Source organism: Typopeltis vanoorti, chromosome 9, assembly GCF_054136105.1.
Source record: "Typopeltis vanoorti isolate ZY-2024b chromosome 9, IOZ_Tvanoo_1.0, whole genome shotgun sequence".
Classification (NCBI taxonomy): domain Eukaryota; kingdom Metazoa; phylum Arthropoda; class Arachnida; order Uropygi; family Thelyphonidae; genus Typopeltis; species Typopeltis vanoorti.
The window spans coordinates 135,668,900-135,684,532 of NC_143557.1; the positions used below are offsets into that span (position 1 = coordinate 135,668,900).

A 15,633-nucleotide genomic window follows, 5' to 3' on the forward strand; every position below is an offset into this window, starting at 1 on the left:
ATATTGCCCCCTTTTTTCCATTTCTTCAATTTCTTTACATTCTGTTTTTAACCATTCCTCTCTTGCTTTTTAAAGTTTCTCTTCTCAGTTCATTATTTAATACTTTGTATTTTCTTCTTCTTCCCTCTTCATTATTTACATTTTTCCATCTTCTTCTTTCTTCCATTTATCTTATCATTTCATTTGTAATTCATGACTTTTTAATTCTTTTCCCTTCCACAAAACCTATCTCTTCAGCAGCTGTTTCATATATCAAGTTTTTCAGTTGATTCCATTTTGCATTAACATCCATAGTTTCTTCAGATATATTCTCTTTGTTCCTTATTTTATTTTCCAGTTCTTCTCTGAATTTCATACCTGCATCTCCTTTGAGTTTTTCTAGGTTCCACCTTTTCTTGCTTTTACCTTTGTTTATTTTCTTATATCGTATTCTTAATTCCATAACAAGCAAATTATGGTCTGAGTCAATATCAGCTCCTGGATATGTTGATATCCTTTTTACACTGTTTCTGTACCTGTTTTGTATTAACATATAATCAATCTGCTATCTTGCGATATCACCTGGCATTTTCCATGTATATCCTCCTCTCTTTGGAAGTTTAAACCAAGTATTACCAATGATTAGTTTGTGTCTTTTACAAAATTATATAAGTCTTTCACCTCTCTCATTCCTTTTTCCAAGGCCATATCTTCCTGTTATTCCCTTCTCTACCTTTTCACCTACCACCGCATTCCAGTCTCGCATCCAGATGGTGCACCTTTTAGTTCTGTCTTCTTCCATTATCTCTTCTATTTGATTATATATCTCTTCTACTTCATTTTCATCATGGTCACTTGTGGGCATATATATCTGTATAATCATTATGTCCACAGGCTTTTCTTTCAGTTGAATCATAATCACCCTGTCACTTTTATATATTATTTTTTCTACTGAATTTTTAACCTTTTCATTCAAAACAAATGCTACTCCATTTTTCCCGTGTTCTACAGGAATATATAATTCTATAACCATCACTTTCAAAATCTCCTATATCTTCCCATCTGACTTCACTTAGACCAACCACATCCAATTTATTCCTCCCCAATTCTTTCTTCAAGTTCTCTAATTTACCAGCTCGTAACATTGTTCTTACATTCCAAGTTGCAACATGTATAGTTTCTATCTCATTTTCTCTTGGATGTCTTATTTTCTTCCCATTTTCCTCAATACTTGGGATCCCATCCTCATTTTCCATTTGAGGATTTCATAGGTTAACGACCTGAGAAGCCTCATTTCTTCTTCTGCCAGGCATGACATCCATCGTTTGCCGATAGACCCCATTTTTGCCAGAAACTGTACAAAAGTCATATGAATAAAGAACTGAAAAGGAGATATTTTGCATGATGGGTGGTGAATGAGTGGGATGCGTTGCCAGATTGGGTGGTTAAGTGCTCCAACATGGAATGCACTCAAGCAAGGTATGATAGTTATTGTGTTTAAGCATCAACTTTTCCTGTAATAATAATAATAACAGTAATAATAACAATTATTGCTGTTATTATTATTATATAGCTATCTCCATATATATATATATATATATATATATATATTTCTTGTGTTATTTCTTTTTATGTTTATTTATTAATGAAAACATATTTAAATTCTTTAATTGTCACATATTGTGATTTTAGTTATACTAGTGGTGTACCAGTGATAGGAAATTTAACTCTGAGAGCATCTATTGAACCAATGAAGTTGCATTATCAAGTTTATGATAGATCTTCAGTTGTGGAAAAAGTATTCAAATATGTAAGTATTTTGAAAAACATAATTAAAAGTTACTGAATATATATATATATATATATACTAATTTATACCTGTGTAGTCCTGTGCCTGTGGAATGGGGGTTTGATTTTGTAACACTAGGCTGCCAGAAGAAAGACTGTTATAACTTTGATTGTAGTTGAACTAGTGGAATTTTTTATAGTCTGTTTTTCAGGCAGTTCCTGAGTTATTCAATGTCTTTTATTATTATTATTATTATTATTATTATTATTATTATTATTATTATTATTATTATTCAGGCCTCCATGGAGTCAAAAGACTCATCGCAATAGGTCCTTTCTAAGAAACACAAGTCTATCAAGACTCATTGAGGGAAGTCCTTCCTAGGAAACACAAAGTCTATCATACCACTCCTTAAATGCATTGACTGTTCTTGCTCCACTACTCTATCAAGCAATACATTCCATTGTTCAACCACCTTCCATGCAAAGAAACCACTCCTCACCCTCTTTCTCACAGTTTCCTTTCGTAACTTCCAGGGCTTGCCTCTTGTAATCACTCCTTCCCGCTGTTCAACCAAGCGAAAGAACTCCCCAGTGTCAACCCTGTAACCACCTCTCAACAGTTTAAAAGTCTCAATCATATCACCTCTCCTTCTTCTATCCACCAAACTCTGCAGTCCACATTCCCTCAGATGATCCTCATAACTATGCTTGTACAGTCCTGAAACCATCTTTGTCATCCGTCTTTGTATCCTTTCCACAGTTAATTTATCCCCTTCAAATCCTGGGGACCAAATCTGAGAACAATAGTCTAAGTGTGGTCTGATCAGAGGCTTATACAACGGAATGATAACCCTTTTATCTCTGCAGGTCAGTGTCCTTCTCATAATTGCAGCAGTCTGCTGTGTTACCTTCACCACCTTTGCAATATGTCCCCTAAATTTCAAGTTTCTATCAATCATCAACCCCAGATCTCTTGTCTCCCCTACTTCCTCCAGTATAACTCCTCCCATAGGGAATGCAGCATCCCATCGATGTTTCCCAAACCTCAAGACCTTACATTTTGCTGCATTAAGCCAAAATCCCCATTCATTTGCCCATCTATCTAACTTATTCAAATCCTCTTGCAGGGCTACCACATCTACACTATTACTAATAATCCTTCCCAGCTTCGCATGATCTGCAAACAACTGAATATCCCCTTGCAGTCCACTGGCAATGTCATGGACAGAATTTATATTAAAGTGGCAGAAATTTTCATTTCTGCCACTTTAATATAACAACTGACTCTCACTGTATCAAACACTGTTGAAAAGTTCCATCCAAACCTCATTAGGCAATTAATATTCTAAGTGAAATTCACTATTGCAAACTTGTAAATTATAGTAAACTATTCTTGAAATTTCTTTGAATTTGTTATAGTGATAGTTGATTTTGTGAAAATGTGAGATTTTTTAGTGACTTGTGTAAGCAATAGTGAGAATTGTATTGTAATAATTTGCAACTAATTTCTTTATTTCTTTCTTTCTCCCTCTTTCACAGTTTGATGGTTTTATGGAATTCAGATTTCCAATTCAAGAAATAGAGAAACTTCTTCCTCGACTTGATAAATCGAGGATTACTGTAGCAGCATATGTTGGTGACCGCTATTTAAATTTAATAGAAAGTGGCTTTTCACAATCTATGATCTTCAGTTCTAGCATTAAATTACAGTTCTTGGGAAATAATCCACAAGTGTTTAAGCCTGTCATGCCTTTCAAAGCATATGTAAGTATTATGAATAGTCAATTATTAAAGAATAGAAGGGAAAAAAAATTATGTGATGAAGTACAGCTTTTGATGCTATTTTTTATTACAAAATACCAGAATGTATTTTAAAATACATTCTTGTATTTCAATAACTATCAGAATAACAATATAAGTTTACTGGATAAGTTTTTTAATGTCCTCTCTCTCTTTCTTTTTCATCCTTTCTGTGTCTGAAAGTATATTGTAATTCATTATTGAATATTGAAGGTATTGTAGATTATTGTATATTGAAAGTATTTTAGATTAATGTGTATATTAAATTAATGTGTATGAAGAAAAGTTATATGTTTTATTTGTATTTTTTTTTTTATACACTCTTTTTTTTTTTTTAAGAGAGTGATTGATGTGAAGAAAGAGAATGCAACTGTCGAGAAAAACAGAGCAGAATTTATGAGATAAAAGATAGGAAAACTGCCATAAAGTAACAATGTATGGGTGCCAGCAAGCAGGGGATATGTGTGTAGAATGAATGAAATTAATGGAATGATGTAAGGCTTGAGATTAAGTTTTTAATGCTGAAAAGAGAAATAAAGCATATGTAGCTTGGAATTAAATGATTGCTGGATATAAACAGAAGGATGCAAAAGAACTGAGTGAAAGAGATAATGAATCAAGAGAGGTGTTGTATGGAGTTTCCATTATTAGATGTGCAATGAATGATACAGTTCACAAGATTTTTTACAAGAAGGAGGGATTTTCTAGTAGAGTCATTAATACTTAGGATATGAATAGGGAATAAGAGAGAAAGAGGGAATGATTTGGTTAGACAAAAGGCAAATACAAGAATGAATATGTAAAGATTATTGATGAAAGTGAAATAAAAACAGTGTGGTAGGAAAGGTGGTCTGTTTCAAGGTTTGATAGTGATGAGTTGAGAAAATGAACAAAAATCATGAATCATATGTTCATGTTTCAATATACGAGGAGAAAGTAATGCAGTTTTGAATGTATGAAATGAATTTGAGGATGCATTTTTCTATAAGAATGATGGATTACATTCTTAGGAATGAATATAGGAATATTCATTCCTAAGAATGAATATTCCTATATAGGAAAGATAGGAATGAATGGATTGTCATGCCTTACTTTCATGGAAATTCTTTATGCCAGTTACCTACTTTTTCCAATATCTTATTCCAATAATTATGTAGTCAACTCGTGAAAGTGATCACGAGGTATTGGTTTGGAAGGTAGTCAAAGAGGAACAGTTATAATCAAGAAGATCTACATGTGGAACCATAAAGGGAGTGATTATCAGAAGCTATGTAGTCAACTAGCATCAATACATTTGGTTGATGAATTGTGTAGAAAAGATGTTGACAGTGCATGGGAAAAGATAAGGCAGTATCTAACACAAGCAATGCATACCTGCATACCAAGAGTTCAGTAAATAAATAGAGTAGGAGTTAGATGGATGAATGGTGAAATCAAGCAAGCAGCATTATGAAAGAAGTTATGGAAGAGGTACAAGACAGTTTGCAGTGAACAGATGCATGAAGAATATAAAGTGCAGCCCAGAAAAGTAACAAGCATGGTTAAAAAAGAAAAAGTAAAATATGAGAGGAGATTGGCCAGTCAAGTCAAAGCTAATCCAACTCCTCTTTACCTGTAAGTGTCAATATTTTCTTATTATTATTCAGGCCTCCATGAGTCAAAAGACTCATTGCAGGAGGTCCTTCCAAGGAAACACAAAGTCTATCAAGACTCATCGTGGTAGGTCCCTCCTAGGAAACACAAAGTCTATCATACCACTCCTTGAACTCATTGACTGTTCTCGCTCTCACCACTCTATCAGGTAATGCATTCCACAGTTCAACCATCCTCCATGCAAAGAAACCGCTCCTCATCCTCTTGCAAACAGCTTTGTTTCATAACTTCCAGAGATGGTTCCTTGTCATTACTCCTTCATTTTCTAGTCTAGGTCATTTACCATTTATATCTATTCAGGTTTGATTGCTTTATATCTTTTTATCTTCAATAAATCCACTGCTGGTACTTGTTGGACCAGTCATAGTTTCAGCCTACTAGTAAGGCAAACACCTGGGAGAGAAGGGCAAATTCCCACTGTAACTGATGAGAAAAAAAAAAAAAAAGAGGAAATTAGTTAAGATTCACTACTTAGCTCTCAAAGTACTCTAAATAACAATGTGAAGAAGGATTAAGAAGAAAAGAAAGAAAGAAGAGTAGGGACCTGTCTGCAGATAATATAACAGACGTCTATTGCATGAAGTAAGGCATGATCCAGTATCAGGTACTTTGAGTTTGCCATTCCCTTACTCATTAAAGTGAGTCCTTGAGGTATCATTGCTTCACTATGAAGTTTAAAAATGCACATAACAAGATGCTCTATAAAATGCTCTAGAACAGAGGCCGGCAACCTTTTCACTAAAAGGGGCAACTCGAATGGCTGGCTTATGACAGAGGGCACTTTACTTTAATTTTGCTGGAGGGAAAGTTGTAAGCTTAAAGTACATTCAATACATGTTTATTTTAAATGAATTTATTAATACAAAATTCTACTTACAAACTTAAGTAAGTACTTCAAAAAAAAAAGAAAAACATTAATGTGATACTTGGCATTGCAGATATTCAGCTAACTTATTATAATATGGCATGTAACTAGAATTTCCAATTCTTAGGCAGTGGTCTAAATGAGAATCATTGAGCTGAGATCGATACTTGGATTTCAAATACTTCATATTTGAAAAAAGTGATTCACATGAATATGTTGAAGCACAGTAAAAATATATTTTAAGAGCACATTTTCTTAATAAGGAATATTTTTTTTATCAACTAAATTCCAGAATGTTTCATCCATTATTTTTTGTATTTCTAATTTCTAATTTCAAGTCTTCTGCATTACTAATTTGGAAATAAGCTGCTACGAGGGTGGTCTGAAAAGTTCTCGGCCTAACAATGAAAAAACGAATTTATAATTTTAAAATTATTATTTCAACATATTCTCCCTTAAGATTATTATATTTATACCAGTGATGCTACAGTGCCATTATCCTGTCCCTATAGTGGTTCTCAGTAAGATTTGCAAAATACCCCTCTACAGTTGCAATCACCTCTTGATTCGAAGAAAATGCTAACCAGCAAGGAAGAGTTTTAGTTTTGGGAAGAGATAGAAGTCACAGGGAGCTCAATCTGGGGAATAGGGTGAAAGTTCCAACAATTCACAGTGCAGATCCCTGGATTTTTACATTGCCAAAACACCTTTCTGAGAAGGTGCATTGTCCTGATAAAAGATGATTTTTTCTTCGGCAAACCGGATCTTTTCTCACGAATTTTTTCGTCTAGTTTGGTTAAAAGATTGGAATAATATTCCCCGGTTATTGTTTTACCCTTTTCAAGATAATTAATAAACAAAATGCCTTTAGCATCCCAAAACACCGTGATTTGTCTTCTTTGGCACTGGACAACCGGCTTCTGTCCACTGTTTTGACTGCTGTTTGGATTCTGGTGTGTAATGGTGAATCTGAATCTCATCCATAGTAATTTAATCACTCTATTCATTTTATCTCAAATTCTCTCAATTCCCAATATCATGCCACTCATGACTTTTTTTATTCCGACATCATTCATTTCGTCTTCTCTACTCTTCCATACATATCTACAATTCTCTTCATTTCATTCCACATCTACCTTATCTCTTGTCTTATCTTCACTAACTCAGGTTTCAAATCTTGTTTCCTTTTTTTTTTGTTTTTTGCTGGCATTTACTCTTGCTATTTTGTCAATACTCACACATACACACTTGTTTACAGCCAGCCCTGCTCGCCACCTTACCATTAATTGTACTGTGTTTTTCAACTTCATTATCACTAGTTTTATTGTTAATCGAACTCTTTTCCTCGCTATTGCTTCCACACATTTTCTGAACATTTGCATAAGCTTCCTCAACTGCCATTCAGCTATGATGCCATATTTCCCACTCATATTATTATTATTATTATTATTATTATTATTATTATTCAGGCCTCCATGGAGTCAAAAAAATTCATCGTGGGAGGTCCTTCCTAAGAAACACAAATTCTATCATACCACTCCTTAAACTCATTGACTGTTCTCGCTCTTACCACTCTATCAGGCAATGCATTCCATGGTTCAGAATAATCACACTTTCTACATGCCCACACTTGCTGTTCTCTCTTATTCAATCTCTCAACATAAACATCCTTGACATCTTTTCACACATATTAGAGTAAAGATATGTACAAATACTACCTTTCTGAGAAAAAGTTCAGAATATGTAACTGGAAAAGTGAGATGAATAGTGTGATTGAATAATCTGAAATTTGAGTTTCTCTTAGGAAAAATAGTTTGGTTTTACAGATTGGAGATGGGCATCATTGATGACAGATGGGAGATCGGTTATGTTTGTGAGGTGAATCTAGAAGGTTTTGGGAGGTTTTGCTTTACTACATGTAATCTATTTATCTTTGCTTAACTTTTCATGGTTGTTGTGTAAGTGAGTTGAAATTGGAAAGGACATAGAATATACAGTATTGGATTCTTTACTGAGTCATCATACTTTTGAAGAATTTCACTAACTCCACTGCACAGAGTGTTTTTTTTTCCTCCTCCCACTACCACCACCATGCAGACTCTCTCCAGGCACACGTGGCAAATTAATGTCAGCAAGATTGACACCTGGCCTGGAAATATCACAAAGTATTACCATCCAGTGTATTATTTATCAGCTGTTCTGCAGAATAATCATTTTAAATTAGTATACCTTTGAAAAGATTGAGAAAAAATAAACTTGATCTTTGTTCTGGAGACCAAATAGTTTTTGATGAGTTCATGTCTTCAATAAGCACCATAGAGACTTGACTTTTTGACTTAGGGATATATGTTCTGCTGTGGAATGCATTAGGGCTACTAACATACCCACAAACATGAAAGCGTAAGTAGAGACTGATATTTTTAGTATCGAAACACTTTAGAATTATTATTTTTTCAGTGTTTATAAATTTTCCTTGATAATTTATTTAATGAAAAATATTTATTAAGTGCAGTAATGTTTCTTGTTTTTTCTATTATTAGGAGTTGTTTTTTGTAGCATATTTCTTTTAGTCTTCAATCTTTAAACACATTGTAAATGCATTTTAACTACTTCATTTAGGTAGCAGTTGCTTATCAGGATGGTTCACCTCTTTCAGCATGGCGTTTAGATAATCGCAATATTCGGATCACACCATCTGTTCAGTTTCATGGAGGTGGAAGTAAAACTTTTGAACCAAAAGTAGAAAAGATGTCTTCAATATCTCCTGGACTTTGGGAAGTGACAATAGAGCTTTTAAATGAAATTGGTAGTAAAGAGCAAGTGAATAATGTTAAATCTCTGACACTTGAGGTAGATATTGATAAAATATTCATACTTCAATACACATTTGAAGAAATTCAACTAAAGTATAATTTTATGTTGATTTTTATTTCTAACAGTACACTGACTTTTTGATTTTTATATAATTTAATAAATTTAATAATTTTATTTATTTATTATTATCATTATCAAAAGATTCCATGGAGTCAAAGACTCACCTAGGAGGTCATTTTTTTCATAAACACAAATCATCATACCATGCCTTAAACACATCCACATTCTCTGCTGACACCACACACATACACACACACTTAGGCCATGCATTATAATCATTCACAACTCTCCCTGCAAAAAATGCTGCTTCTCACTCCCTTGCTCACACACTCCTTATACAGCTTCCATGCAAAAAAGTTGACCTCTTGTTTGCCCCCAGTTTCCCACCATTTTATGAAAAACCTTATCAATGTTAATTCTATAACAACCCCTTACCAATTTGTACGTCTCTATCATATCACCGCTCTTCCGCCTATCCACTAGACTCTGCAAGTTGCATTGTCTCGATCGTTCTTCATATTTGACATTCCAGAGATCAGAAACTATTTTGGTCAATTACCTCTGGACCCTCTCCAAAATCTCTTCATTCTTTTTGGAAACCAGGCGACCAAATTTGTGCACAGTGGTCCATATGTGGCCTAATCAGAGCCATATACAATCAAACCTAAATCTCCTTACAAGTCAGTGTCCTCCACATCATTGCCAGATTTTGTTGTGTTCTCCTCACTATTTTTGGCAATGTGTCCTCTAAATTTTAGATCCTTATCCATCATCACCTGAAGATCGTTTATTTCCTCCACCTCTAACAATATATCTCTCACCAAGAGTAAATTGTACATCCCATCTTTCTTTACAAAATTTTAAAAAATTGCATTTTCATACATTGAATTGGTATTTCCACTCCTGTGCCCATTCACTCAGTCTATTGAAGTCTTCTTGTAAGGCCACAACTGCTGCTCTATTCCTCATAATTTTCCTAACTTTGCATCATCTGCAAACAACTGCATATCCCTATTCAAATCTTTCTCAATATCATTAACATACAGGTTAAACAGCAATAATTCTAAAACAGACCCTGAGGCACACCATTTTAACATCTTTTAAAAACCATTCAGCAATTTGTATGAATCGATCATATCACTCCTTTTCTTCCTTTCAAACAGTTTCTGTAACCTACGATCTTAAACCTATTCTTGTAAGGTTCATTCCATAGACCTGCTACCATATTGGTCACTCATGTCTGGATCCTCTCCACTTTCTCCTCATCACCAAGAAACTCTGACAACCAGCTCCACACACAGTAGTCAAGATGGGGTCTTATCAAGGCTCGATAAGGAGGAACAGTAACCTGCTTGTCTCTGTTTGTAAAAGTATTCTTCAGTGATCAAGTGATCTGATGAGCTGATTTATCCACTTTTGCTATGTGCTCCCTAAACTTTAACTTCCTATCCACTAAACTCCCAAGTCTATGGCTTTGTCAATTTCCTGGAGTACAGTTCCACTAATGTGGTATACAGCTGATAATCTTTTCACCCCAAAATGCATAACCTTACACTTTGCCACATTAAACTGACATCCATTCTCCTTTGCCCAGTCTGCCAATCTATCCAAATCATCCTGCAAAATTTTGACATCATCTGTATTAACTATTGCTCTACAGAAATTGGCATCATTGGCAAATAACTGAACAGTTCCTCTCAGATCATTTTCTATATTGTTAATGAACAAATTAAACAGTAGAGGTCCAAGAACACAACCTTGCAGCACGACACTAGTCACAGTCCTTCTTTTGGACTCTACTCTGAATATACTGCTCTCTGATATCCCTCCATCACCACCCTCCTATCCATCTCATCAACCCTATATCCATCCCCATGTGCTGCAGTTTACTGATTAGAATTCCATCTGGTATCCTGTCAAAGGTCTTAGCAAAGTCCATCAGTATCACTGTAAACCCATTACTCTTATCCTGTTCAGCCGTCACTATATTATAAAACATGAGCAAGTTACTGAGGCATGATCTACCCTTAACAAAACCATGCTGCCCCCCATACAGTATCCTGTTTTCATCTATCCATTCCTGTATTTTGCTTTTGACTACTTTCTCCAAAACCTTGACAATGACTCCTGATATGCTGATTGGTCAGTAATGTGCAACAGCAGTCTTGGAGCCTCCTTTATGCAATGGAATTATTTTCCCCTCTTTCCATCCCCTCGGGACTATCCCAGAGCTGAGACTTAAATTAAACGATATGGTCAAGGGCACTGACAATTCCTTTGCCGCTTCACGTAAGACTCGAGCTGGTATACCATCCAATCCCACCATTGTATTCACATTAAGGTTCTGTAATATGCTATGCACATCCATTTCATTTGCAAAGTGTTCACTTAGTAATTCTGCTGTTTCAACTGATTCAGTTACCTCCCCATGATCGGCATTCATTGAAATCATTCTTCCATATACATGCTTTCTTTTACTTGCAGCATATCGAAAGAACTGTTTGGGATTCTTTTTAGCCTGCATTGCTAACTTCCTTTCATAATTGATAATGGATGATGATATTTATCCATTTAATTCCAACTTGATTTACTCTGTATACAGTCTTACCAACCCTGTAATTCCACATATACTCCAGCTGAAAATTCCACACATTTGGCCTCCCAGGTCAAGACCATATGATCTTTTGTGCCGACCAATTGGTGGCAACATGGTCATATTCATTGTAGACAAATTCTCAAATGCAGTTACTAGATTGAGCACTCTCGAACTCCTAGTATATTCCATCATGTGCTGTCTCAGGTAATTATCCCTTATTGACTGCATAAATTCCATTTCCTTCCTCTCATGTCTCCATCCTCTCTTCTATTTGGTGGGATGTTGCAAAGACCATGGAATATAGAAGGTGATGAGCAGGAAATATTTATTATTATTATTATTATTATTATTATTATTATTATGGGTATCTCCATGGAGTCATCTCTCTCTCTCTCTCTCTCTCTCTCTTGCTCTGTATATATATATATATATATATATATATATATATATATATATAGAGAGAGAGAGAGAGAGAGAGAGAGAGAGAGACAGATAGAGAGCTCTTCTACTGTCATCACCTATCGTATTATTTCCAAATATATATATATATTTGGAGAGAGAGAGAGAGTGAGAGGGGGGGGGGAGTAGTATGTGTATATTTCCTTTCCCCTTCCATTCATAAGCTTTTTATGTTTCTCAAGAAGAATATGTTATCTATGTTACAAAAGATTTTACTTTCATTGTCACAGTTCACTAATTGTGCACTATTCAGTCTATACTAAAATACTAAATTTCATTGCAATTATTTCATTATCCTATAATTACCTGCATTTGTGTATGTTGTAGTTGTTGTAGTAGTTGTAGTTGTTGGATGTACACATATACATCCAACAACTGTAAAATTAATTATATATTCTAAATCATATAAATTAAAATAATCAACTTATTATTTTTTTATTCTATAAGTTACTTAAATGTTAAAATGCACATACATAACAGTGTTGAAAATACATAATACTAAATTAATAATATGTTCTATAGGACTGTAATTAAATAAACACTGTTGGTTATAAAACTTAGAAATGTCATAATCAGTTTGATAAATTTAGCTATAAAACCAGATTAATTTTATTAGCTTGGAAAGTTTTTGAATCTTTTTCTTTATAATATGCCACTTAGGCTTATTATAGGGATGATTTCCCAGAGAGTGCCAGAGCAGAATTAAAAGTGTACTCATCTTATTCAACCACTGATCGACATCTTCAAGTAACCACCAGTACCAAAGAGCCAAAGGTAATGTTTCAAAGTGATGTCTTCTAAATAATAGTTCCAGCTATTTTCTTTGCATTTCTGAAAGAAAATTTTCTATATGTTTAATTGAAAATTGAAATTTGTATATAAATAACATTGTGTGTGTGTGTGTGTGTGTGTGTGTGTGTGTGTGTGTGTGTGTGTGTGTGTGTGTGTGTGTGTGTGTGTGTGTGTGTGTGTGTGATTTTTTATATCAGCCCTTTATACAAACAGGTGAAAAATTATAATAACACAACAGTGCTGTGTGTGTGTGTGTGTGTGTGTGTGTGTGCACGTGCATGCATGCGTGCGTGAGAGAGAGAGAGAGAGAGAGAGAGAAAGAGAAAGAGAGAGTGTAGGCAGATAATCAGAGAGAGAGTAAAAGGAATTTGACAGTGTTTTTTGAATGGCTGATGGATGTAAAAAGAAGGTGATCCTGATGGGAGACTTAAATTACATAAATATAGAGACCGGAAGGAGGAGATAGTGTATGAGAACAAAGAGAGCAAAGTTTCTGGAATTTCTGAGAGATAAGTATCTTAAGCAGCACATAATTGAAGCAACTAGAGGCTTTAATGTTTTGGATTTAGTGATAACGTCACAAGATGTAGTTTGTTAATCAGGAGTTGACATTGCCACCAGTTGGTGAGAGTGATCATGAGGTACTTGTTTGGGAACTGATGAAAACAAGAAACGGTCACTGCCAAAAATGTGGAACATGTGGAAGTATAAAGCAGGTGATTATAGGAATCTCTGTAGTCGGTTAGCATCAGTACATTGGGTAGATGAGCCGAGTGGAAGAGATGTTGATAATGCATGGAAACTCACAAGACAATATCTGACAAAAGCAATGTATGACTGCATACCAAAGGTTAAGCAAGTAAATAGAGTGGGAGTGAAATGGATGAACAGTGAAAGCAGGAAAGCTGCTGGAAAAGAAAATGTTATGGAGAAAGTACAAGACAGTTGGTGGTGATCAGATCCATGAAGAGTATAAGGTGAAGGCTAGAAAGAAAAGGTGCAGTATGAGAGGAGATTGGCTGGTCAGACCAAGGTTTACTCCAGGGAATTTTTCCGCTACTTGGCAAGGAGGAGGAATAATTATGGCAGGCTAACATTGGTGGATAGTCGTGGTTGCAGACTAACAGCTGCAAAGGATATACTGGAATTATTGAATGAGCACTTTATCAGTGTATATCATACTGGTATAAATTATCTGGTACAATATATAGAAGAGTGGCAAGTAAGGAGAATTGGAAGTGAACAGAGGTGTATCAGATGTTGGTTGGGTTAGACGTGAATAAGGCTGTGGGAATGGATGAGACATCACCACGTTTTCTTAAGGAATGTGCACCACAGTTGGTTATGCCCTTCACCTGGTTATTTAATGAAAATCTTGCAGTGGGTAGGGTTCCTAAGGAGTGAAAAGAAGGTAAAATAGTACCACTCCACAAGCATGGTTCTAAGACAGACATCTCCAACTATAGGCCAGTCCATATAACTGCAGCTGTGGTCAAGGTGTTGGAGAGATTGGTAAGGAATAGAATACAGAATTGGATTGATTGATGTGACATTCTTTATGATGGTCAGCATGGATTTGTAAAGGGTAGGTCCTGTTTTAGTAATTTACTTGTATTTTATGATAAGGTGACGAGTGTGTTAGACAAGGGAGAATCATATACAGTGATATTCTTAGACTTTGCAAAAGTGTTTGATAGCTTACCACATGATAAGGGGAATAGATATATTGGTTAGATAGATCAGAGATTGGATCTCTGAATGATACCAGCAGATTTTGTATGAGGGAGTAGTGTCTCTAAAAAAGAGGGGTTACCAATGGTGTGTTCCAGGGTTCTGTTCTTGGGGCCCCTGCTGTTTAACTTGTTTGTAAATGATCTTTCATGTGGACTGACTGGAGATCTTCAGTTATTTGCTGATGACACAAAGTTGGGAAGAATTATAAGTAGCACTGCTGATGCTGAATCTCTTCAGGAAGATTTGAATAGACTTAAAGGTGGGGTTACAGTTTTAATATCAATAAGTGCAAGGTATTGCATTTTGGAGGGCAGAAATATAAGGCTGTGTACTATATTGATGGTGCTGTACTGTAGGAAGTGGATGAGATTAGAGATTTGAGAGTGGTGGTTGACAGTAGACTGAAGTTTATAGGGTATATTGCTAGTGTTGCAAAGGCTGCACATCGAAGCTGCTATGATAAGAAGCACTTAAACATGCAAAGATAAGGAAGTAGTTGTGCCACTGTATCATGCACTGGTCAGACCACACTTAGACTATTATGCTCAGATCTGGCCTCCAGCTATAGGCCAATCCATATAACTGCAGTTGTGGTTGAGGTGTTGGAGAGATTGGTAAGGAATAGAATACAGAATTTGGTTGATGGATGTAACATTCTTTATGATGGTCAGCATGGATTTGTAAAATGTAGGTCCTGGTTTAGTAATTTACATGTATTTTATGAGAGGGTCCAGAGACGAGCCTTGAGAATGACTGAGTGATTAAGACAATGTTGGGACTTTGGAATGCTGGCTATGAGAGGTTGAAGAGATGTGGATTGCAGAGTTTGGTGGATAGGAGGAAGAGGGATGATATGGTAGAGATGTTTAAGTTATTCAGAGGATTTTATCAGATTAATCCATAGGGGATTATAAAAAGACTAGAAGGTGAGAGGGGAAGAACCAGAGGTCATTCCTGGAGGTTATGTGAAAGTGTGGAGTAGATTTCTTACATGGAGAATTGTCAGTGAATGGAATGCATTATAGAATGTGTTGGTAATGCAAGGAGTGTTAAGGACTTTAAGATTATATATGATAAATATGTTGTCAGT

At 35.3% G+C, this 15,633-nt stretch overlaps 1 protein-coding gene across 5 annotated transcripts in view; it reads left to right on the forward strand.

Moving 5' to 3' along the window:
* LOC150103595 (CD109 antigen-like) overlaps window positions 1-15,633 on the forward strand; it is a 716,838-nt gene that overhangs the window by 314,889 nt on the left and 386,316 nt on the right. For all 5 annotated transcript variants that reach the window (XM_090397638.1, XM_090397642.1, XM_090397639.1 and 2 more), the window contains 4 exons: window positions 1,672-1,789; window positions 3,310-3,534; window positions 8,708-8,938; window positions 12,678-12,791. In XM_090397638.1, the coding sequence (XP_090253764.1) occupies window positions 1,672-1,789; window positions 3,310-3,534; window positions 8,708-8,938; window positions 12,678-12,791 (688 nt within the window). The remainder of the gene's footprint in view (window positions 1-1,671; window positions 1,790-3,309; window positions 3,535-8,707; window positions 8,939-12,677; window positions 12,792-15,633) is intronic.